This window comes from Cephus cinctus, unplaced genomic scaffold, assembly GCF_000341935.2.
Source record: "Cephus cinctus unplaced genomic scaffold, Ccin1 Ccin1_scaffold0215, whole genome shotgun sequence".
NCBI lineage: Eukaryota > Metazoa > Arthropoda > Insecta > Hymenoptera > Cephidae > Cephus > Cephus cinctus.
Window position 1 is genome coordinate 757462 of NW_014332933.1, and position 24688 is coordinate 782149.

At 43.1% G+C, this 24688-nt stretch overlaps 2 protein-coding genes and 1 long non-coding RNA gene across 14 annotated transcripts in view; 2 read left to right on the plus strand and 1 right to left on the minus strand.

The window, feature by feature from the left end:
* LOC107265186 overlaps window positions 1–8816 on the plus strand; it is a 26064-nt gene extending 17248 nt beyond the window's left edge. For 2 of the 5 annotated variants that reach the window (XM_015734351.2, XM_015734350.2), the window contains 12 exons: window positions 3535–3666; window positions 3765–4088; window positions 4205–4393; window positions 4479–4616; window positions 5255–5362; window positions 6107–6289; window positions 6360–6491; window positions 6575–6757; window positions 6839–6979; window positions 7074–7397; window positions 7466–7648; window positions 7711–8816. In XM_015734351.2, coding sequence (XP_015589837.1) covers window positions 3535–3666; window positions 3765–4088; window positions 4205–4393; window positions 4479–4616; window positions 5255–5362; window positions 6107–6289; window positions 6360–6491; window positions 6575–6757; window positions 6839–6979; window positions 7074–7397; window positions 7466–7648; window positions 7711–7898 — 2225 coding nt within the window. In that variant the 3' untranslated portion in view covers window positions 7899–8816. Of the gene's footprint in view, window positions 1–3534; window positions 3667–3764; window positions 4089–4204; window positions 4394–4478; window positions 4659–5254; window positions 5363–6106; window positions 6290–6359; window positions 6492–6574; window positions 6758–6838; window positions 6980–7073; window positions 7398–7465; window positions 7649–7710 lie in introns of all 5 variants that reach the window. The other 3 variants (XM_015734353.2, XM_015734354.2, XM_015734352.2) reach the window with 2 other exon arrangements.
* An 844-nt stretch (window positions 8817–9660) lies between these two features.
* LOC107265164 (myosin heavy chain 95F) lies at window positions 9661–24674 on the plus strand. Of its 8 annotated transcripts, XM_025082491.1 has the most exons (23): window positions 14365–14532; window positions 15110–15207; window positions 17991–18181; window positions 18264–18337; window positions 18597–18726; window positions 18815–18979; window positions 19054–19466; window positions 19569–19580; window positions 19738–19997; window positions 20063–20220; window positions 20298–20462; window positions 20533–20756; window positions 20838–21029; window positions 21106–21330; window positions 21419–21626; window positions 21704–21945; window positions 22080–22391; window positions 22484–22623; window positions 22849–22896; window positions 23557–23677; window positions 23752–23869; window positions 23990–24205; window positions 24306–24674. In XM_025082491.1, exons 3-23 carry the CDS (start codon window positions 18001–18003, stop codon window positions 24455–24457), a joined length of 3756 nt encoding a protein of 1251 aa, XP_024938259.1. In that variant the 5' UTR covers window positions 14365–14532; window positions 15110–15207; window positions 17991–18000; the 3' UTR covers window positions 24458–24674. The 8 variants fall into 8 exon arrangements, with proteins under 8 accessions (XP_024938255.1, XP_024938256.1, XP_015589785.1 ...); XM_025082487.1 differs by lacking the exons at window positions 14365–14532; window positions 15110–15207 and adding an exon at window positions 9661–9824; XM_025082492.1 differs by lacking the exon at window positions 15110–15207 and having other exon boundaries at window positions 14307–14532.
* Window positions 13480–14325, minus strand: LOC112493976. The gene is made up of 3 exons (XR_003059009.1): window positions 14195–14325; window positions 13996–14104; window positions 13480–13928 (listed from the first exon to the last, which is right to left on the minus strand). It is a non-coding gene; the product is annotated as an uncharacterized LOC112493976 (long non-coding RNA).
* Window positions 24675–24688: the final 14 nt, after the last annotated feature.

The following is a 24688-nucleotide window of genomic DNA, read 5'->3' on the forward strand; positions in this document are numbered from 1 at the left end:
ATTCACATGCAAATGCGACTGGAGACAATCTATCGAGATCTCTCTCTCTCTTTCTCTCTCTCTCTCTCTCTGTCCCCCTCTCGAGATACTTCTCAGGAGCGCTCCAGATACAAAGCTAAGGATTCTAAGAGTTACGATAAGAATAAGGAAAATGAACAGAGCATAAGGAAGAACGTGTTACGATAAGCAAAGGAGAATGAAGTTCGTGAGAGAAGATAACCTAACCTCACTGGAGGCGATTCTGACCCAGCTGGTGTCTTGGCTTATCGGGTGTTGCAGTTGTCGCCGGGATTCCCTACCTCATGAAGGTTTAGAGGATTTCAGTCGAGGGACCGATAACTCGAGGTCAAGAGACTTCGAGACCAAGAAAAGCTATGGGAGCGGCGCGACCTTCGACCTCGACCTCGTGACGACCTCGACGGTGGGAAGGGGAAGAGGAGAACGAGAAAATGAGGGGATGATTCGCTCGGAGGGGATGACGGACGCTTACGACCCTTACGACCAAAATGATCCCTTGCACTGAAATCTTGGCAAAATCAGACGGACGATCCTGAGACTACCGACGTCCGCGTCTGTCACGAAATTTATCTTTGATTACGCTCTCTCATTCACTCTCTCTTTGTCTTACCTTTTCTCTCTCTCTCTCTCTCTCTCTCTCCATCATCGTCATATACCGAGGAATCGAGAACATCCAAAGGAATCTTGATGCGGCATAACGTTATCATCGTCATCAGTGGGACAACATTCGTCATGCGTTCATCATGCCGAAGAAGATGAATCTCGTGGACCGGTTATCAGGCTGGATAACCCGATCAAGACTTTTCTTCTTTATACTGAATTCCGATAATTCGTTTCCACTATACAAGTTATAAATATCGTTAGCGAGGCGCCCACCTACAACTCGCCCCCACATTTACATATACTACAATCCTCACCGTCACTTTGCATCTCGCTGTTATCATTATTATCACCATTGTTAATACACAAATCGAGGTACTCGCTTACGCTGGACCAGTCAGGAAATGAAGAAGAAAAGTCGTAAAAGTACGATCGCCGTGTAACGCGAAGGATCGTCGGCCGCTTCTTTACCGCGGGGCTCGTTGTCCGATAATTACGGCCCTGTTACTTATTACGTATACAGACTCTTCCATTTCCTTTACTTCTCTCCGTCTATGACTTTCACTTTCTTTCCTCGTTAGCCTTTACTTCTCAACTCCCCGACGTGTCTTCCAATTTTCTTTCGCACGCATTTCTCTTCGTAAGACACGAAAGTCGAGCGCACGAAGAATCCGGAAAAACAAAAAGTGAAAAGAAGCGAAAGAATAAAAAAATAAAGAAAGAAAGAACCTCCCTGCTCGGAACCCCGCGGTACGTGTTATTATTGTTGTTTTCTTTTTGTACTACTGTACGACCCGTTTACGCTTTGTTATGCTTCGTTATCATTTATCGTTTCTAACACGTTGTTATTAATGAATCTGTATATGTGCAACGCCGTGTTATTACTTTATTTACCTGCCAGAACGCCTCGTCGTCACTCGGCTAAAATGCCTAAGGATGCGAGACGAAGCAATCTTTTTCTAACGTCCTTTTCACGTAACTCGGCGTCGGGACGCCGTTGCTCCACGTCGTTTACCAGTCACGAGCGTCTTTTTCCCGTCGTCAGAAGTCCTTCTCGTTCGCTCGTCGGATCTTTCGGACAAATTTCTAGCGCTTGCTCGGCAACCGGGACACCGTGTCTGGAGAACGGCTAAAGCCTGACGCTTACGTCACATTTCTCTTTGCATTTGAGTTGTCCACTTGTGCGATAATCATTATTTCAACGATGCCTGAGCCTGCTCAACGAACAAATAATATACGTAATGATGCCTGTATACGACAACGTTGAACGTTGAAATTCCGTTGCAATGTCGCGCGAGGCACGTGCGAGCGAGCGAACAATTTTACATTATTTTAATACTCGAACGATCAGGCGATTTTAGGATTTTCAAAAGAGAAAGACGAATAGACTGTGATGACGATTTCAAGAGAATCTAGATACAGCCATTGTAGGTACGTGACTGCCTTAAGCGAAAAACTAAACTATTCGCGTCGCATTGCCGAGCAGCAAACTCTCCTGCTTTTGCTCCACGTGTCTATGTTCCGTTTTCCCAATCTTTTTTTTCCTTTTTTTTTCATTTCAGACGCTTTTAGATCGCGACTCGTCACGATCGAGGATAGATCGCTCGTTCGCACGAGAGCACGATTAATATCGCGGAACGTTTGCACACGTCGGCAGTCGTTAAGGCCTAGACAACGAGTATTCGATATATACTCGAGAGAAGCAAGAGAATGATAAAATAAGGAAAAGATTGTATAGAAGAAAATAGATCGCGGTACGTTACTACGTTAAATGCCAATTGAAATCCGTTAACCAGGAGCAGATCAGGCATACTGTATAATTGTTGGTACAGTGACTGTTTTAAAAATATCTACGAATTTGTACTCGAGTATATTTTTATACGTAGAAACTCACAAACACGAATACTTTGGCACTCACGTACGCATAATCAACGTATCACATATGGACACGGAATACGCGCAAAGCGGTAATTTTGTTAATCATTTAAGAGCAACATGTATGGTAAACTCAGTATGATGATAATAAATATGTTTCCTAGTACTAAATGGTATCCTTTTATACTTGCTTTGACCATTATTTCGTAGGTATTATAGGTATGTCAATAGGTCAATTTATCGAAAACACCGATACAACGCCGATCTCAAAATTTTGTCTGGTCAAAAATTCGCGTCTCGCGTTACAAAGTAAAATTAAATGAAGCTTAGCAAATGCATTTGAAGGAAATATAGATCGAACGTAAAATCGAGGAATCGCTGTGCGCGGGAGCAAAGAGCAAGAGTCGAGAATGGACGGGTGCAAGAGGACTCTCGGAAGACGCAGAACTTCAGCGAAGCTTCCACCTTCGAGTTGCGTCAGGAAGCAGGAAAGTGACGTTGCCTGGAAACGGTGGATGGGCATGCTGGAAGATTGGATCCCCACGTCGTCACTTTGGCATGTGTCTTGTTGTTCTTTATAATTTTTTATATCCTACTTTCCTTTTCATTTTCTCTTCTGTTTTACTTTTTTCTCTCTCTCTTCCTTGCGACGTATCCACGTTCGACGGTTCTTCCATAAAAGGGCTTTTCCGTGATTCTGTCGATGGTAAGTGTTGTTTGTACATACGGAAGAAATATAAAAGATATTGCCTTCGAAGGGAAGAAAGGTAATGTTCAGATTAGCCATTCCAGAACGAGCTTACTTGTATGTCGGCTGATTGAGAAGGAAAGTTTCTCCATTGGTTGGCACGCAATCTCTTTCCTTTGTCTTTTCGTTTATTCAAAACACCTGCAGCTTCCTCGTAACAGCCTGAAATAGCAGAGCCGCGATCGACTCACTTGCTTACGAGTTGAGAGAACCGGAAGTTTGTCGTTTGGCGATTTCGAAGATCCACCTTGTGGAAAATTTGGTAACTAGAATTGATGATGAATCCCTCCCAGGTAATCTGCTCGATGAGACGGAAGTCCTGGACTGGATGGTAAAGCAGAAGAACGACGCGAGCATCGAGAAGATCGATCGGGACACCCTGACCAAGTACATAGAGACCAAGGAGTTCCTGGCCGTCGTATTCTGTGAGGATCAACGTTTTATTAAGAATTAATAATTAATAATTAATAATCGACACAACTCGTAAAAGCGTCTAGAGGATTATTCGTTTGGTACCTTTCAGACAAGGAAGAGGATCCAGAGAGTCCCAGAGTGCTGCGGCACATCGAGCTGATCGATGACGAAGCCGCCGAGTACGGGATCAAGATTGTTCAGATGAGCGACCGACTGATGGCTAAGAAGTATGGCTTCCGTAATCCTCCAGGCATCACCTACTTCCGGAAGGGCAAGTACATCAATTACGACGGCGACATCGACGACGAGGAAGAGATCCTCGACTGGTTGACCAATCCGGAAAACATGGAGCTCACCGATCACATCGAGAGGATCAACAGGAAGATGTTCCACAAGATTAGGCAGACTTCCGATTACGTGGCCGTTTTCTTCTGTGAGTATTGGTCCGATCGTCCCTACAGGAGATCACGCGATTGGTCCTTCCATCCTGACTCTTTGGATTTAACTGAAAATATTATCGAGCAAGGAATGAACTGTGCGTGTGTTCAGACAGCAACGACTGCAAACAGTGCACCCGAGTCCTGGCCGAGATCGAGCACATAGACGACGAGGCCGACGGAGCTGGGATCAACTTCGTAAAGATAGACGACAAGCAGCTGGCCAAGCAATACGGCGTCTTCGCTCTGCCCGGAATCCTCTTCTTCAAAATGGGCTCGAAGGAGCCTGTCATTTACGCCGGTAGACTGTCCCCGTCCTTATCCATGCTCCAGGCTTCTAAATTAATGAGACGTGATAAATTAACGTGACATTGAAAATTGTCCAGGTGACCTCTACGACGAGGAACAAATCCTTCAGTGGCTTCTTACCCAAAAAGATCCTTCCGGCGAGGTAATCGAGGCTCTGGAAGGCGAAGACCTTCTGCATCTTATTCGGGAGTCGGACTCCTTGGCAGTCTACTTCTGTAAGTTTGACAGTCCCTCAGCCGCTGTCAACTGCCAAGCAGGAATGTATCTCTAGCCTCTAGGACACTCTACTACTGGCTGTTACAGTGCATAGCTTTTACAATTTTCACTTTTTATTTTTTCTTCATACTTAAAGCTTTCACAACGGAGACTGTCTTTTGGTCGAGGAAGACGTTTTCATGTCATCGAAAAGTGAAGCGGCATTAATGGCAGCCAGTGTTTGAGGAATGTGCCTGCTGTGTATGTTCCTGTATTGGACGTAACTGAGGTTTTACAGTAGTTATAATTAATTAATTAAATGATCAACCGGCACCTGACCCTAGGACTGAGTAACGATACGTCATGATGATGATGATGATGATGATGATAATGATTCGACATCTTTGTCACTCACTTCTCGTTCATCGCGGGAAGTCTTCTTCCTTTTCTTCTTCTTCGTCTTCGTTAGACTCGTAGAAAAATTATGAGCTCGACTTGACGAGCCCGACAACTCGCGGTAGACGCGAGCTCAATTAACAATCTCTTTACATCGATAAGCGACTTATCGTATCGTATGTGCATTGCGCTTAGCGACTCGACGCTCTAACTGCCTGTCTCCATTCTCCAAAGCTATACACGATGTGAACTAATGCCGTAGGGAACAGAACGCTTTGCGACATGTGCCAATCGAAAGCGTTCCGCAAGCAGATGCGTCACAAGCAGGAGCAGCGGATGGCGGAGGCTGAGGTGGCCGAAGACGTCGACGGTACAAGACCATCATAAATAAGACAGATTTTCACTATAAGTTTATCCCCCTCTGTCCCACTTTTTCTCAATACCTTAGAATTCTCTCTTTTTTTCTTTCTATCTCTCTCCAATCAGCAGCTTACAGTTACTATATTTTTAGTGCCAATTTTTCATATTTTTTGTTATCAATTTTTTAGCCTCACAAGCTACATTATCGCGATTGCATCTATCCGTCCTGGTTCCTAAACCGACGCCTATAATACGTCTTTTGAGAGAATTTACATTACTTTTGTTCCCCTTTGTTTTCACCTTCTTCTTTCGTCCTTCTTTTTTTGTTCTTCCTTCCTTTAGACGATTAGACTGTTTCATCCCGAAGAATAATGTGACAATCCCAGCATGTGGTGAACCCGGTGCTACGCAGCTACGCAGATCAGTGTTCAGTTATTTCCTTCGGCATGTCTTTGTCACGGAAATTAAATTTTCTTCGAGCAGTAGAGATTTGAGAGCATTTGGTGTGCGTGGTTATTTCCCCCTAGAGAACGACAACCAGAAAAAAACAACACCAGCAACAACATCATCAATCGTCATTACAAAGTATCATCTTATCGAAGAACACAAACATCCTCCACATTCACAGTACTGTCGTTCAGTTATCGTTACTCGCGTCATCGTCCACATCAGACACGTAGTTCTCGCACTCCTTTGCACCCACGTGTTTCCCAGGCGGAGTGTCTCCTTTTTTTAACGATCGAGTCTTCCACAGATAGCGATGACTGCGAGCAGTGCGCCGGCATACTGGAGGAACTGGAAAACATCGACGACGACTGCGACAGACACGGGATCACGTTCGTCAAGACGCAGGACTTCAAGATCGCCGAGGATTACGGGGTCACCGACTTTCCGGTTCTGGTTTACTTCGAGAATCAAACGCCAAACGTATTCGAAGGTCTGGTCTTTTGATATTTTCTTATAATTTCCTCTCTCGCCCCAACTGTATCTCAATCGATGATGGGCAGGTGACCTTTCGGAGGAGGAGGAGGTGCTGCAGTGGTTGATCACTCAGAAAACGGAGGACCGTATCGAATTGATAACCAGAGTGATGCTCGAAGCGTCCGTCGAAGACACTCAGTATTTGGCCGTTTACTTTTGTACGTATTGTCTGCGCAAGCACGAACATTGTCGCGGCGGTCCAACTGGACAAATTCATTTGGATATTGTGTGATGATGGTAGATAAGCAGAATTGTCACATCTGTGACGAGATTCTCGAAGGACTGGAGAAGATCGATGACGAGTGTGACGTATTTGGTATACACATGGTGAAGATTCAGGATCCCCAACTGGCCAAACGTTACTCCATTAAAACGTTCCCTGCTCTCGTCTACTTCCGTAACGGGAATCCTCTTCTCTTTGAAGGTTATGGCTGTTCGAGTGCATTTCTGTAGGAGAATCTTTTGGTATTGTTATTTGAATTTTAAAATGAGTCATTGGTATCAGGTGACTTACAAAACGAGGAATCCGTTCTCGAATGGCTGATCGACGATGACAATCGGGAATTGGCTGACGAGATCGAGTCGGTCAATGACAGAATGCTGGAAAGACTTCTGGACGAGTCGCCGTTCCTCGCGGTCTTCTTCTGTAAGAATTTTATTATGAGAAAACAAAAGAGTTTATTAATGATTTTTTCGACTTTGGACCGATTGATTATTTTCTTTTGTATTCTCTTACCTAGACGATGAGGACTGCCCGGAATGTGATGAGATCATGGAAGCCCTGGAGAAAATAGATGGCGAGGCCGATCTGTTTGGAATAGACTTCGTGAAGATCTTCAGCCCGGAAACCGCTGAGAAGTATGGTATACTGAACGTACCGTCGCTGGTGTACTTCCGGAAGAAGACGCCGCTGATCTACGACGGCGACTTGACACAAGAAGATAAGATTCTGCAGTGGCTCACTTCGCAGGATGTCTTTGAGATCAAAAATGAAATCGAGGAGGTTAACAAGAAGATGCTGGATAAACTTCTGGACGAGAACGAATTCCTAACTGTTTTCTTCTGTGAGTGACGTTGAGGATTCAAATTTTTTTACACAGGACCCTCTCGTAACTCTGTTCCTTATCTCCAGACGAAAACAATCACAAGGAGAGTGCCGAGGTGAACGAGAGACTGGAAAATATCGATGGCGAAACTGACAACCTGGACATCACCTTCGTGAAGATGGCCGATCCTCGATATGCCCGGAAGTGGGGAGTCACCAAACTGCCAGCTATAGTTTATTTCCGGAAACGATTTCCCAGTATCTACCGAGGTGAGATATTTTATTAAAATTATTGAAATTTACTGTTAATAAATATATTTAATTATTTAAAGGTGATCTTCACAACGAGCAGGACGTCCTGGAGTGGCTACGTAAAAATCGCTTCCGGCAACCGGAACTAAATATTTACATGTACATGTTGATCGCCATCACAATCTTGTTCACCATGTATACCGGCTTCCTGCTCTCCTGCTTCCGGTCGGAACCCCCTGCTCCGGCACCTCATCCGAAACAGGCGTGAACCGGAAGTGAGATGCACGCATGGACTCGAAAAAGCGTGACCTCTTGTTGCACGGGTGTATTGACGATGTTCGATTAAAGATTTGTGGACGATCAGGATAATTTGCCCTCGATTACAAGAAAAAGTTGGGTAGGCTGGGAATTATCATTACCCGATAGATACGGATGAACGAGCGGATCGGAAATCCAACGTGGCGCACGGATGCTCCATGAGCAGACGGACATTTTGAATACATCCGAAAGGCAATTATAATTCCAGTTAAATAAAATGAAAAAGGTTATGAGAAAAGCTGTAAGAAAAAGTGTCATGTGGCACTGATGGATTAAGCATGCCACGAGAGCACGTTCGTTCGATACGAGGCATCGATATAATCACGATCGATCGGGATAAGGAAAAGGAGCGACCTCTGACTCCAGGTCGAAGGCTCCGAGGTGGATCGTGTCTAGCCTCCTAAATCCCAGAAGGCCTGTTGCCATGACAAAATGCGACTCGAGGAAGAAAATAAATAAAAAAAATATGAGTGCGTGATCGCGAAGAGAAGAATTATTGTGGAAATTCGGAAAATCAGAGAAATCCGAAAAGCCAAATAAACATGAAAACTTTTCGTCGCGGAATATTTGGATTTTTCTGGTTTACATTAATCCCTTTGCGCCAACCTCATCGCTCACTTTGTAGCACAATTAATTATTTATCCATGACAACCCGGTAACGACATCACATTGATAGCCCACAAGTAGACATAAGGATGATTTACCGATGAGAATCTCTCACCGTCCCCAGCGTTCCGGAAGATCCATTTTCCGAGAAAACATGTAAATACCGTTACACGAGCTCACATTTGTTGACACGTTTGAGAGGATTATTTATGTTATATGCTGCCTTAAAGAATAAAGGAATGAACCCTTGGACCAATCCTAACCAGTTTTAAATCCCGTTTTACCCGCTGTCGACTATCTGTCTCATTAATATGTATATACATATGCCTATGTCGGTACACGGTATACCTACGTGCCACGTACTGTACTTCGCTCTGTAGACCTTACGCACCTTATGTAGATACAGAGGTATAGCCACCGTCACAACAGGCCTCATTCTTAACGCCATCTCTACAGTAAAAGTACCTCAGTTCGTTATGATTAATATCGAAGCGGCGCGAGAAAGCGCGCTGTACTCCTACGAGCCATTGCTTGGCTAACTATAAGTGACGCGAAGCTCAACTGCCGGTCACTCACGAGACTCGACCACACGTACCTATTAATTCATTTTAGACGCACAGACGCGCCTCCACCGTTGCACAGACATCGAATCGCAGAGATCAGCCAGACGGCATGATCATCCGTTTATCATGATTCATAATTCGCCGTTGGATCGCGCGAACGTTTCTATTAGACGTCGTTGCAGAGACAGTCGGCTATATTCATACATAGACACAACATATTCGAAACATTCTGCGTGAAATGACCTGAAATTCAAACGCAGGAGTGAAGCGCGGTTATGATTGTTAGAAATTTATAAGTACAGAGCTGTCGTTTACAAAATGGTAGCTAGACGTTTCGAGAAATGTTCGGTTGCTCACGGATCAAATATAAGGAAGTTACCTGGAGATTCTGCCAATTTCCATTGCGGTCGATTCTATCATTCGGATTGCAGATGATTTTTACTCTATTATCTGGAATATAGCTGGACGCTCTAGACGTTGTGACGCTCGGTTATCTAGTCTACAGGTAGAATAACAGTGCAGCCAGTATGGCCTCACCTAAGGAATATCTAGATAATAATGATCAGTCGACGATGGGAGACACGCTGTCCGCGTGGCAGGACCGAGGACTCGCGAGTAAAGCCGACGACGTACGAAGTCCGAGAGCTAAGCGACAGTTGCGTGCCAGACTTTGCGCGGAACGTTTTATCGCTCGCTCCTTCAGACAGGTGAGTACGGCCTTATCTGTCTCTAGAAACAATAGCATTGCGCAATGTCGAAATACGATAACCGGCTAAATGTCATTAAAAATATTTACGTGCGTGGTGCTTTAGAGAAAAGACGAAATCGACTCATAAATTGTATACACAGTGGATAGGAAAAGAAGAAGGAAAGAAAGAGGGTAGGGAATGCCTGGAGTTCTAGTGGGTTAGCTGAAGAAATAATAAAAAGGAATTGATTGCCTTGTGCTTGTATTAAGATCCGGACTATTTTATTGAAAAAGAATGAACGACGGAAACGATAATTCTTGGAAGAGTACTTAACAAAAGTTTGGAAATGGATTCACATGATTCTCTTAAAACGCAATCGGTACGAGACAGTTGTGTTGGTTTTCTTGCTTGTAGGTGTCAATGAATTGAAGTGTTATGTTTGAAATTTGTGTTTATCGTACCAACGCCTATTACCACGAATAGCAAAAGATGGCAGAAGTACGTTGAAGGCAGACGGTGCTTGAATATAGTAAATATTGAAGTTATCGTAGACCCGTATACCTCGTACGATTCTCGGCAGCTCGTTCGAAACACGCAGAGGCACGACGTCTCCGCTAGTCCATTGTTTGTCTAAAACCTCCTGAGACTCCAGAGAGTCGAGCTCGGCTGAAATGACACGAAAAACACGAAGCTGACTCATGATAACGTTACACCGTACCAGTGCAAAATTTCATACTTTATGCAATACGTCTGATCTTTAGTTTCGCGCAAGAAAATTTTCTTTACTCGGCAAAAACAAACATTTGAATTATTCGACGGTTACTCGAAGCTTTCGGTCTAGGCGCCTAATCGTTGTTTTCTCAGCGGAACGGTCAATTCGAGTAATATAAATTTTACGACTAATACGATTAGGCTCGTATTATTTCAGCGCATTCTGGACATTTTTACAAACCACCAAAGAATTCTTTTCAATTTGCAAGCGTGACGGTTTACGACAGCTGATATCGAATAACGTCCACTCGTTGGACAGGTGCCTCTTCACGAATTTGGTATGGACTACCGGTCACCTGCCTGAATCCATATTCACTGTAATATTCCCAAATAAGGAGAAACCTGACGATATCACAGTTTTCCATAGAAAATACTGAAATTCTAAAATAATGCTTCCGCGTGACTAACCAATCTTTTTTGTATACAAACAGCCTTCTCACATTCTATACAGTCCGCTATACATTCTAGGCAATCAGTAACCTTTCCATTTCACGCAATCAGACCTTGTCGAATGGCAGAATACGTTATGCCGATTTCGCAATTTCTTTTGCTTCCTTTTCAGAACATTTTCTCGATCCCCAATTCGATGAAAAGACTAAAGTAAGATATGGCCGTCATAAGGTGGCATAAAGCAGTGAAGTACATTGACTACACGAACGCATTAGTGATTATTCCAAGACCAGATCTCCCCTCGTTCTACGATTCCTTTCTCTCCTGTGATCAAGACCGGATACGCACCACAGCCCATCCCAATAAACGTCTCTCCTCCCATTCGTGAGTATAAAAGTACACGAGTACACGCCTGCATGTGCACAGGCAATAGGTGCATTCCAACAAGGCAATTCCGGTCTCAAGAAGGAGAAAGAAAAATGAAAAATACTTTCTCGTACCGAAAGTCCCACTCTCGATCTCGTTCCTTCCGAGCCTTTGTTCTGCTAGAGCTATTGCATTCTGCTCAGATGCGCCGCGATAACCGCGCGGCACAATCCCACGCGAATTTTCTTCTAATTAACGGCCATTCTTTTCCTTTCCTATAAAGACTCTCTGACCCAGTGCACAACTCGCGTTCGCTGCTCCTGGCAATTAACGTACATACGTCTAACGCACGAGATGAGAACCTAATTGGCCTTGGAGGATTCCCGGGCTGACCGAAGATCCTTAACTCCTGCAACCTGATAGTCTAGTGCATTGCCGATGCATGCCAGTGCACGTCAGTATACGTCAGTGCAATGATCTACCGTGAATTTCCAATTTGCACCTGAAACTCTCGAGCATAAAAAGAAAGCAAAATGCATTTCAGGTACCGACTCTTACCATTAATCCGTCTAGCACGGTAATTTACTTGCAGCTCAATCGAGAGTCAATGATGACTCATATTCCAATACCAGATCTATCTCGTTCTCTCTCTTGAATCTCTTTGGCTCAAGCGATCCTCTATCGATGCTGCAACAGGCTGCAGTAAAATGATCGAACGAAATTCCACAATCCATAGCTCCAGGCGACTCCCGCCCTACCGTAATAATCCTGAACTTCCACGAGCGTCAATCTGGTGCAGTGCAACGACGATCGGCGCAGCGTCGGTCCAGTACTAGTTCAGCTGACACGACGACAGGCTCGTAAAAGTTACGTAATCCCGAGTTTAAGGCACCAGGCACTACCACCGTTCAATCACGTGTATAAAATCGACCAGATAGAAATCCGCACCTCCTATATACCAGCCTATCGATTGATCTATAAATCGTTCCAGCATCGCGGAAGAGTTCTCGATCGGATCAAAAGTCGATGACTCACCTTTCTCTCAAAGCCCCTCGTTCCCTAGATCCAACGATCCGCCGTACCTTCGTTCCATCGAATATCAAGGATCGACAGTCGCCGTTAAAGTCGCATTGACCTTTTTCAACGTCATATTCAAATTCACCATGAAACAATAATTTACCGGTGTCCATGCGAATCAGTAACTTAATAGGGAAATTAAATATATTGCACGTAGCGATGTATCTAACTTGACGCATTCCATATATACTCTGCATAGGGTATATATATGTATACATACCATGTGTGCACATAACACTCAGTGCATGCACAGGGTCTAGTATATGGGTACTCTGTGCAACTTCAGATCCTTCCTGTACTATCGAATCCGTCCAGGCTTCACTATTGAAATAAACTATAGCTGTAGAAATCCATGTGGCATCAGACTGACGCGAAGTCTCGTGATCCCGCAAGTGTTTACGAAGAATGGAAAAATAGGTAATGCAGCCAGCTAACTCAAAATTGCGCAATAAACCATCTGCATGGCTGATATAACACGAGCCTGTCCCACGCTCGGATTTGAATTACTAAACGGAGTCGGGATGGCGCTGATGACTCTGATGGCCACGCATGGACAACGATGGTATCAAGGTTGCTCCGATTAAACGATCTGCCGACTCCATTATGTTTATCAGTTTTACATTTTTACGTGTCGCAGGAAATTTTTTACTGTTTCACGTAACCTGCGGGTCATTGGTTTACGGGTTCGAAAAATAATATTTTGAAATTTGTTCTTTCACTTGGAGACTTGCTGTGGACTTCAGATTGTAGAGTTTGTCCGTTATGAGATATTGTATCGGGTTCATTTTATATTTATCGCGATCGATGACTAATCGTAGGATCGAGGCTATATTTTTACATATTCGTATGATATATGTATATTTATATGACATAGGTATGTAGATATAGATATGGATGCCGTTTGTGTGTAATTTGAACTTTCGTCTCGAAAAATCGATCAGAATTCAAAGGGCAGGAAATGTTGTCTGGTGTCCTTGTCTGAGGAAACTACTTCGTGTCATAGGTCAGACACTTTGGCTTTCTGTATGCGTAATGTCAGGGGACAATTTAATGGGTTGTCGTTAGGACGAGTAATCATGAAAAAAAATTTTATTTTTATTTACCTTGCTTATCAGATATCTTGAATATTTATAGGTACAAATTAATAATATTGTCGATTTATGAAACAAACATTGGGATTATACGTGGCACCTGTAGATTCGCTAATCAGTCTGCAAAAGATATGTCAAAAAGTGCATTTAACAAATGACGCCTTTATTAATTGACCAATAAAGTATAAATATTGATAAGCTAATTAATTCGATATGCATAGAAGCTTATGTCCCGCTAGGTCTGTTGAAATTAATGGTTTTACGACACTTCCTCCGACGTATGTTGAATGGACGGGCAAGCAGAGAGACAGACGACTCTTGGCAAGGTCGATCCAAAATTGGAAATGATCCCTCAGGCAGGATTAATAAGGTTATTCACGTAAGCGTACGCCGTCTCTTGGCGTCTACACGTCGACGTAGTAAAAGGCTAAAAGGCAACGCCGGGTTCAGTGACCATAACAACGTAGGTACACAGTTACAAGACCGCCTCTTACTTTCTCGGTGAGTAACGGGTTGGACGATTCGAAAACACTGGGTACGCCGACGAGAGCGACAAGATCACGAGATCAGGAACAGGATGAGGGGTATCCTGGAGGAGGTCAGCTTGAAAGTTGAGGAACGATTAAAACCTCATCATCTCGGGTAAAAGAGATACGGATCCGCGTAGGATCCTTGGGTAATTTTAGTGCGTACCTTGTTCTTGCTATTGTCAGATGGCGCTGCTTGTCCCTACTTGATTCTCGTTGTACCCGGGAGTCCGCGTGTCTAGTATCGTTAGTACAGTTACGCCGTCGGTTGCGCTCGTGAGTTTGGAAGATGAGAAGATTCAAATTAGCCTTAAAATGGCTTCCCGATAATGCAGTTACGGCTTCTGATTCAGTGACGATCACCAAGCCAGAGAGCCAATCGGACGGACGAGTTTAAATATTACTTGGGTTTTGGTTATGTCGAGCATTTTGAGTTTACAGTCGGTTCATTAATGATGGGAAAGTGGGCTAATGGCGAGGAATTAAATTTTTTGTGAAACCAAGGTAATCGTCACGTATGGACGAATAGAAAAGCAGCCGAGCGTGTCTCCTAGTTCCTGCTTGCCCTTTCGCTCGTTCATTCGATTCGGATCCTTTGTCCGCTTTTATTCGAACTTAACCATTTCGTGGTGGCACCGTACGAGGAGAACTTCCGGTGACAGGAAGCGACTGCGTTCATGGGAAAGCAGCAGAATTTCGTCGTTAACCAATCGCCGATGCCATTCCTGAGAATTAGCAGTGGGGTTTGAATTGCAAAGAAATATATTTTTTTATTGTCGTACATGACACCGTTAACGATCGGTATATTACCACAAAGAGTTATCGTGACTGTCGGTTAAAAACAATTGATAATCCAATGACATTCAGACTACCTCGGACGTGCAATCGTAATTTCATGTCGGTCGATCATGCGATAAACTCTATTTACGAAACTCTCTTGCGGCGATTTTCCGTACTAAAATATTCTCTATTCAGGTCACGTCGCGTTATTGTTCCCACGTGAGGATTCGTTTGATAATTTTCGAAAATCCTTTTTTTTAATTACAAAAATGGCGCCTCTCTTGCTTTCCGTGTTCCATAGGAATTCTTTGACAGGCAACTTTAACTCCACGAAGTCAGAGAACTGTTGTAAGCTAATGAAGAGTGCAGCGAAGTAGCGAGGCCGAAGCGAAGTGGCAGGTAAGCAGGATAGGCAAGCAACGCTAGAAACTCTCGCTTGAATCGCACTCGAGTCGCTCGTCCGTAGAGAGTCAAAGAATAAAAGAAACCATCGCGTAACAGCTGGCTGTAACAGTTATTCTGCAAAGAGAAAGGTGAACGAACCGGTGCAGGCATTTATACTTTTTACCATCCGATTACGCGAATGACAATATTCTGTTATTCTCTTTTGTTGTTTTTTTTTGTCATTCTTTTTTCTTTCCTCGACACCAATGCTTCTGGCACTTTCGTCGATCAGTCGCTTCGGAAATGGAACATCCGTGTCTACTTGTATGAAATTTGCAGAATCAAACACTTCGTGCGTATAACAAATGACGATCAAAGTTTGCATAAGATTTTTTAATCGCGATCTCTCTTACGACTTCCGGTATATTCTCGAAATATTCAGTCACAGCATGCAGCACCGTGAAATTATGGACGCGTGCAAGCTTAATGCAACGGCACTAAGGACCTTCGGTCACGTAGCCGTTAGCGACTGTTGCTCGGATGCACGTTACATGAAAATTTCAGGGAATTCGCGACATCTCGATTCTTGCAATAACTTACGCAACGTTGCCGACCACCGGCGATTATGCGGCGAGTTCGAAATTTCTAAGGCGATTTCACCGTGAAACGACAGATTTTTCCAAAACTTACGAAACTCGTGGTAAACAAATTTTTAAAGTGGCGGAAGGCAAAATTTTGCAATATACGTATATAAATACGTACCCTTACATGCAGAATGAGTAAATAATCCGGTGATATCCTCAAAAATATCACAGAGTCCTAACAGCATCCTTAAAAGCCGCGGAAACCACTCGCGAAACAGGTTGCACGTGGATCGCCAAGTTTATGGTCACGTTTAGCTAGTTTCACAGGACGAGCGGTAAGTCCTTACGTAACTCCAACCGAAGAATCGCTAAGGACACTCGACTGCTGAGATCGCTAGGAGATCGAGGACTTGTATTAATTTTCGATAAAAAATATTTTCAAATTGTAACTATGCATAGTGACAATAAGGACCGAGAGCTTCGTAAAATTTATATGGACGAACGAATGCCATTCTTTATCACGATGACGCTTTTCGATAAGACGATAACGTAGCTTTGGTAGCTCGCGCGTTATCATCAGTACCGATTGACTACGCCTGGCAGCAAGTGGTTACGTGCTAACGAAAGGCCAAAATTTTCTTTGCTTTTCTCGAATCCCAATCGACTCGCCTTACGACAGTGAAATCAATTTGGCGATTTCGTAATCATCCCTTAAAGGTCACGCAAGGATGTTACCTTCGGGAAGGAAGAACGTTACATCGTACGTACGAATTTAAAGGGGATCCTGCTTCTTTATAAGCAATATAAAACAAGTATAACTTGCTGTTTAGACTTTTTGTATCAACCAAATCTTTCCTCGCATAGCAAATACTGAGATACGAATTATATTTATGTAGGTGTCTATTTATGAAGAATTTTACGGGTTATCATATCGCAGTGCTCTGATAACAATGCCAGAAACTGAACTTGCCCGAAAGTACCGACTGGGCAGGTTGCGTGACAATTGGAGATTGATAGTGTTTGGTAAAATAAGAGTGGCGATTTTTTTTTCATTTTCACGAACCACTTGGTAAATAGGAGGCTAATCGACTGCAGAAAAAATCGAAGGGGGGAGGGAATAAGGAAATTGACTGAAGTAAGAAAGGAGTCGAAAATGCGGCGCAAATGGAGCGAAGGAGTTTTCGAAGTTTTCGCTCGTAGCCTTCACCAAAGCAAACCTAATCCTCATCGATCAGCAGTTGGCACTTTTGTTGCTTCATTCTCAATAACGCGGCGCAACCTGATTCTTCGTTAAACCTTAAACCTCGAGGAAACTTAAATTTGGCAATAACATAACAATAGGCTGGAGCTATCCCAGCATCCTTGGCTTTACTCGCATCCTTGTTAATCCGATTAGGCGACTTCCGGTCGAACGTGCATCGAGCGTAGGTCGATATGGAAAGAATAGTGATTTCAGTTCTATATTTAGATTTTACTGACTAATCCAAATTCAGTCTCTTGCGCTGATAGTACGTGGTCTCTCCATTGGCAACAATGGATTCTTGGTCGTCGATAAGAGACCAAGGCGAAAGTGAGCTTGTAACGCGACGAAAGGATCGTGCGAATTTTGGGCATGGCCCTATCGATCCAATCGCCATCAGCTGGACGGATAAACCGATGGACACACCCTGCGTGTATTCATTGGATATTTGACTGAATTTAGAAAGAAATTCAAAAATACACGTTATCATATCACAGGTGCCTGTAATGTTTATAAGCGCTTATGAATTTTCCTATCTTTAGGCTGAAATATGAATTTCTCATGGAACGTACATCGATATCAGGCTGATATTATTTTTAAAAGTTTTATCATTCAGAAGCAATATTCATTAGACGTCTCTTAATCGTCATTGTTACCGTCACTACCTAGTACTGTTGATTTTTACAGATTTCCAAAAAAAAAAAAAAAAAAATATTCAAGAGACTTTAGGTTTCACTCGTGCTTTCCTTCTCTGTTAATTCTTTTCTCAACGCTCGAACGATTGGGCTCTGACCGCGGCCACTCCGGCAGGGTCCATCGCACTTCCTGTCGGCAGGATTGCGAAACCGAACATTAAATCTCGAATGCAGCGACCCGAATAAACTGCGTGTCATCCCTTTAGGAAATAGTTTATTGGGAACTGGAAAGTTTCGTAATCGGCGGATTGACTGAGAATCATGATTTACTGATTGCAGGGAGGGTGCGATGGAGAACCAGCAGGTTTGGGTCAGAGACCCTCAAGAGGGGTTCATCATTGGTAAATTCGTCGACATGGTCGACGGGGATGCACTGATCGTTCCATTGGATAAAAAGCATCCCCAGAGGACGTGTCCGCTGGACGAGGTCTATCCTGCCGGAGAGTACACCAAAGACGTAGAGGACAATTGTATGTGAATTTTTGAGGTGGCCTTCGAATAGGTTAGTTAAATAATATCGAGAGGCTGAATTTGTCTTCTTTGTTCTTTCAGGTGCTTTGATGTACCTGAACGAAGCGACGCTTCTGAACAATATACGCACCCGTTACTTCAAGGATAGGATATACGTGAGTTATCCGAGATAAGATTAAATGGGCCTTTTCCCTTTCTTTGCGCATTCTACGGTACCTCCTATTCATCGAGCTGTTTACGTAGTGCCACGTGTAGATTGCCACCGCACCTGAAACGCCTTTGTGATCGCCATCTTACTTTCTAGGTCTCGCCTGGTCGACCCCACTGTCACCCCCCCCCTCCCTCTCCCACCGCTTTATGCCTTATTAATGTCAGCTATTATCACGATTTATCACGATGCTTTCATGCTTCCAGACTTATGTCGCCAATATTCTCATCGCTGTGAATCCCTACTGCGAAGTCAAGGATCTTTACTCGCCTCAAACTATCAAGGGCTACCAGGGAAAGTCTCTTGGCGAGACGCCACCCCATGTCTTCGCCATTGGTACGACACGTTGACATAGGACACTTTTTTTTATTTAGATTTTTTTGTAATTTCTTTGTTGTAATTTTGCTTCAATGCTTCACTGTAGCCGACAAAGCCTTCAGGGATATGAAGGTTTTGAAACAGTCGCAAAGTATTATTGTATCCGGAGAGTCTGGCGCTGGAAAGACAGAATCCACTAAGTATCTCTTGAGATACCTTTGTGACCTTTGGGGATCTACTGCTGGACCGATAGAGCAAAAAATTCTTGATGGTACACGTCGAGCTTTATTATGATATTTCGAGCGAGCAACACGTCTGCTTCATAAGGATGATCTCTGCTTGTAGCTAACCCAGTTTTGGAAGCCTTTGGCAATGCCAAAACCAAGAGGAACAACAATAGCTCGCGTTTTGGAAAATTCATGGAAGTACATTTTGACGCTAAATGTCAGGTCGTCGGTGGCTACATTTCGCATTACCTCCTGGAGAAGTCGAGGATCTGTCTTCAAAGTCCTGACGAGAGGAACTACCATGTTTTCTATATGATGTGCGCAGGCGCACCGGCTGATCTTCGCGCGAAACTTGGTATCACCAAGCCTGATGATTTTCACTATCTGAGGAACGGCTGCACCCAATATTTTTGCAATTCCAAATCCGAGAAGAAGCTCAATGAGGCCCAGAAGAGTCGGGAGCAGCGCGGCAAGGGAAGTCTGCACGATCCGATCCTTGACGATGTCGAAGGTTTTAACGCGATAGATCAGGTATCTAGATAATTGCATTAATAGATATTAATCGCTGTATCAAAACGTGTGATAACCTCGACGAGTATTCCTTTTACGCTGAATGGATATTTCTTCTTATAGGAGAGAGCGACGGTAACTTTTTTCCGTTCTCCTTTGCAAATTTTTTTTCACTCCACATTTTTATTACATTTTCTTTTTCAACAATATTTTCTCTACGATACTCTAATCGATTGTTGCTACGACAGTTTTATTTAAAGTTATACAAACTTTTTGTTCACACAAATATCAGGCTCTTACGAGGCTGGGTCTGACAGACGCGGAACGCATGGAAATTTACACCATGGTTGCAGCTGTTCTTCATCTAGGGAATATCACTTTCGAGGACAATCCTGAGGATACCAAGGGTGGCTCCAGGATATCTGCCAACTCGGAGAAGGCGGTTACCATGTCGGCTAAATTACTTGGGGTTGATCCTGAGGAACTGAGGCAGGCTCTTGTATCAAAAGTCATGCAAACGAGTCGTGGTGGAATCAAAGGAACCGTCATTATGTGAGTTTGCTATTTTTCAAAATTACATGAGCATTTATTAATATAAATTTAATTTATGATCTCAGGGTCCCCTTGAAGGTCTACGAAGCCAACAACGCCAGGGACGCTCTTGCCAAAGCCATTTACAGCAAACTCTTTGATCACATTGTTGGCAGAATCAACAAAAGTATTCCTTTCAAAGCTTCCAGCTATTACATCGGCGTTCTCGACATCGCGGGATTTGGTAAATCATCATTATACCTAAAAAAAAAAAAAAACGTTTTAAGAAAGCTGCTTGTAAAGTTTTCATCCTCTTTTTAGAGTATTTCAAAGTCAACAGTTTTGAACAGTTTTGCATCAATTACTGCAACGAGAAGCTGCAGCAATTCTTCAATGAGAGAATTCTCAAATACGAGCAGGATCTCTATGCAAGAGAATCTCTGAATGTTCCCAAAATCTCCTACGTGGATAATCAGGACTGCATTGGTAAAGACACGTGTCGATTATAATATTAATTATTTGTAAAATGAAATCTTTACTTCACGATGCATTTCAGATCTCATCGAGTCGAAAACTATTGGAATCTACAGTTTACTCGACGAAGAGTCGAAACTACCAACTCACAGTTTTGCACACTTCACGAGTGAAGTTCACAGGGCATGGAATGGACACTTCAGAATAACGTTGCCGCGCACTTCACGTCTAAAGGCGCACAGGGAACTGAGAGATGACGAAGGATTTGTTATCCGTCATTATGCTGGCGGTGTTTGCTACCAGACGGTAATTAAAATCCCAATTTCAATTATAATTTGCGCTTCTAAGAACTTCATGAAAAAAAATGCAATGCATTTTCCTTTACAGAATCAATTTATTGAAAAGAATAATGATGCCCTTCACGCCTCGTTGGAAGCACTTATTCAAGAGAGTAGCACCACATTTCTACGAACGCAATTCGCCAACCAATCTTGTCAAAAAGGAAAGTTGACTTTCATAAGCGTCGGAAGCAAGTTCAAGACTCAGCTTGGTGAGCTTATGGAGAAACTGAAGAGCAACGTGAGTATCTGACTGAGAGCAACTCTTGCCATGGGTTTCGTGAACATTATTCATCTAACACTTTGCATTCATTCAGGGAACAAACTTTGTTCGTTGTATCAAACCTAACAACGAGATGGTCGATCACCAATTTGATGGAAACAGCATTCTTGGACAATTGCGTTGTTCCGGCATGACGTCTGTTCTTGAACTCATGGAACACGGCTATCCCAGTCGTGTTCCATTCCAGGAACTTTACAATATGTACAAGTCGTATTTGCCACCAGAATTAGCCAAGCTGGATCCCAGATTCTTCTGCGAGGTGCGATGCTGCTACTTTAGTATTGACGTTCCTCAGTGATTTGTTTTTTATCATATGTATTTCATGTCTCGCTTTTACCTTGTTTTAGGCTTTGCTGCACAGCTTGAACCTGAGTAAAAAAGACTTCAAGTTTGGTATCACACGAGTATTTTTCAAACCGGGAAAATTCGCGGAGTTCGATAAGATCATGAAGTCCGACCCAGAGAATCTGAAAAAACTCGTAGCGAACGTGAAGAAATGGTTATTGAAATCACGTTGGAATAAAATGCAGTTCTGTGCACTCTCTGTGATCAAGTGTAAGACACTTCATTGCATTGTCTTCTTGAACGTCATTTTACGAATGTCGTTTAATGGTTTTCTTTTATCTTATTAGTGAAGAACAAGATTATATATCGTCGTCATCATCTGATCATCATCCAGAAGACTGCCCGAATGTACCTAGCTAAAAAGCAACATCAGCCTCGTATCAAGGGCATCGTAAAGATAAAGAGTTTAAAAAATCAATTAACGAGAATGCAGGAAACTTCGACTCAGCTGAAGAGTGCGAAGGAGAAGAGCATAAACGATATTAAGAAACTTCAGTCCGATCTTGAAGCGGCTGTTCAGAAGATTAAGGTAAGGAAGAGTAACATACGACTTTAGGTATCTGTGCCAAGCGCATTGCGCAGAATATTTTTATATGGTAATGGCAGCTAATCCAACTACGTTCGTGGAAGTCATACATTTTTTAAAATATTTGTACAACCCAGGCGAATGCAAAGATTAAGCCGCAGGAAATTGACGCGATGTACAACGACCTGTTGTCTCAAGTCAACAAACAGATGGCGGGACTTCAAGATATGGTGAAGCAGCAGAAGATAGCGGAGGAGCAAGAAAGGTTGAGAAAAATTCAGCAGGAAATGGAAGGGGAGAGGAGGCGAAAGGAGGAGGAAGAACGTAAGAAACGAGAAGAGGAGGACAATCGAAGGAAGAAAATCGAAATGGAGACACGAAGAAAAGCTGAGGAGGAACAAAGAAGAAGACAAGAAGAGGAAGACAAGAAGACAGCAGCTGCTCTGCAGGTGCACAGATTGCTTGAACAATTGAATATTGGCTTCCTGGTGTTCCGGATAAAATTTATATAAAACTCTGGTCTATATATTTAAATGCGTAGGCTCAGCTAGAGAAAGAAGCAATGGAGGAGAGTCGTTACAGAGAACAACTGGAACAGGAACGAAGAGACCACGAACTGGCCGTTAGATTGGCTCAGGAATCTAATGGCCAAGTGGAAGATTCTCCACCTCCAGTGAGAAGGTATCACACTGCTTATGTTATTTATCTTTACCACCTAACCAACCCATTTTTACACCCTTGTACAATATCCACATGACAAGTGTCTTCGAATGTGTTCCGATGCGTTCAACAGAAACGACGAGTCTTCTCTCGCGTGCTACAGCTCGTGTTCGATTAAAGAATTAATCAGAATGCAAGAGATTGACATTACAAGAATAAAATATGAATTTTCTTGCAATTACATAGTGGTTCAGACGTGCGGGTACCACCGACAAACAACAACAGGCTCATAAGGTATCAAATGTTTTCAGCGATTACGCATGGACACCTAACAAGACTAACTGCTGCTGTTTTTGGCCTTCACTGACTATCCTCGTAGTTTTTCGAACTTTAGTTGCATTAGAAGTACATGTGTGTTCGTGTGCGTTAATGTTTTGTCTCTCTATTTGTGGGCGTGCGGCGTCTACTTCCGCTTCCTGTATCGCGCTCCACTTTACTCTCCTTCTCGTATTGTAGTATCGATAAGGCCATTTTTCAATTCTCCAGATACTTCCTAAACTTCTTGTATCTGTCCCTATAGATAGAAGAGTGACCAGTACGTTATTCCGTATCTGTATTTGCAAATGTAGAATGCATGACGATAATTCACATGATAATTTTCAATATTCATTTTCGAATTTCATAATTCATTTACCTTCTGTCAATTGATTCCTGCGCGGTTGACAAACATCCTACGATGTTTCTCTGTGGCTTTCGTAGTTTTTCTAAATTCTTTCAGGCCATCCAAGCTAACAACTACTGTTTTATTTGGGCTGCTCTCATTAATCTACCATATCCCGCGGGCCTTGTAATAATTCATTAGGCGTCTTGAAGTCTCGTGAATAACACTTCGCCGATGATAACCGAGATGCTTGCATTAATCGTCTCTCGCTTCATTATAACTTTCTATCGCAGATCGGAGCAGGTACGCAACAGTCAGGCTGCACTTTCCAACAAGAAATACGATCTATCCAAGTGGAAATATTCCGAATTGCGCGATGCCATTAACACGTCCTGCGACATAGAGTTACTCGAGGTACAAGAGAAATTCCTATTCTTAATCTTTGTCTCCGTGTAAATTTGTCTCATGTCTCTACGTTTTGCAAACAGGCCTGTCGTCACGAGTTCCATCGCAGACTTAAGGTCTATCACGCATGGAAGGCAAGAAATCGTAGGCGCACTACTATGGATGAAAACGAAAGAGCTCCGAAATCCATTATGGAGGCAGGTACGTCTTGACAACGTGATTTATATAAAAAGAGATCCATTTACGTTCGAACGTATGAGAAGGGAACTGCCCAATGATAACTTTCCTTAAAAAACACAAGAAATGATTTCTGTTCAACAGCTGCCAAGACGCCACGGACTCCAATGAAACAACCCATCTTGGAATCGTCCCAGAGATACTTCAGAATTCCATTCGTACGTCCAGCGACGGCAGGTCAACAAGAGACGCCCAATGGAGGCGGAAAACGGGGCTGGTGGTATGCCCACTTCGATGGTCAATACGTTGCTCGACAAATGGAACTTCATCCTGACAAACCGCCGATTCTTTTAGTGGCCGGTATGCGATTTATCAATTAATGTATTATTCAATAACTCAACTTTTTCTATTCTTTATCATTAGGTTCTTTTTATTTATTATTTTCGTCTTTTTTCATAAGGTGTGGATGACATGCAAATGTGCGAGTTGAGCCTGGATGAGACCGGATTGACCAGAAAACGCGGAGCTGAAATCCTTGATCACGAATTTAATCGAGAATGGGAACGTCATGGCGGTAAACCGTACATTCCCCCAAGTGATCGTAAGAAATGAACGTTCACGCTTTCAAACGTCGATTTCCGGCCAATCGATAAAACCACAGTAACCGATTTCCAATTGATCATAGACATGAAACTACTTAAAATTTTTCCGAACGTTCTGAAGCTGCTACGATGGAGTTAAGTTTTCTTGAAGTGTAACGATTAAGTCGAATTCACTAATCATCAGGGTAAAAAATTAGCGTTATGATTCCTCAACCACCACCCTTCCTCCCCCCCCCCCCCC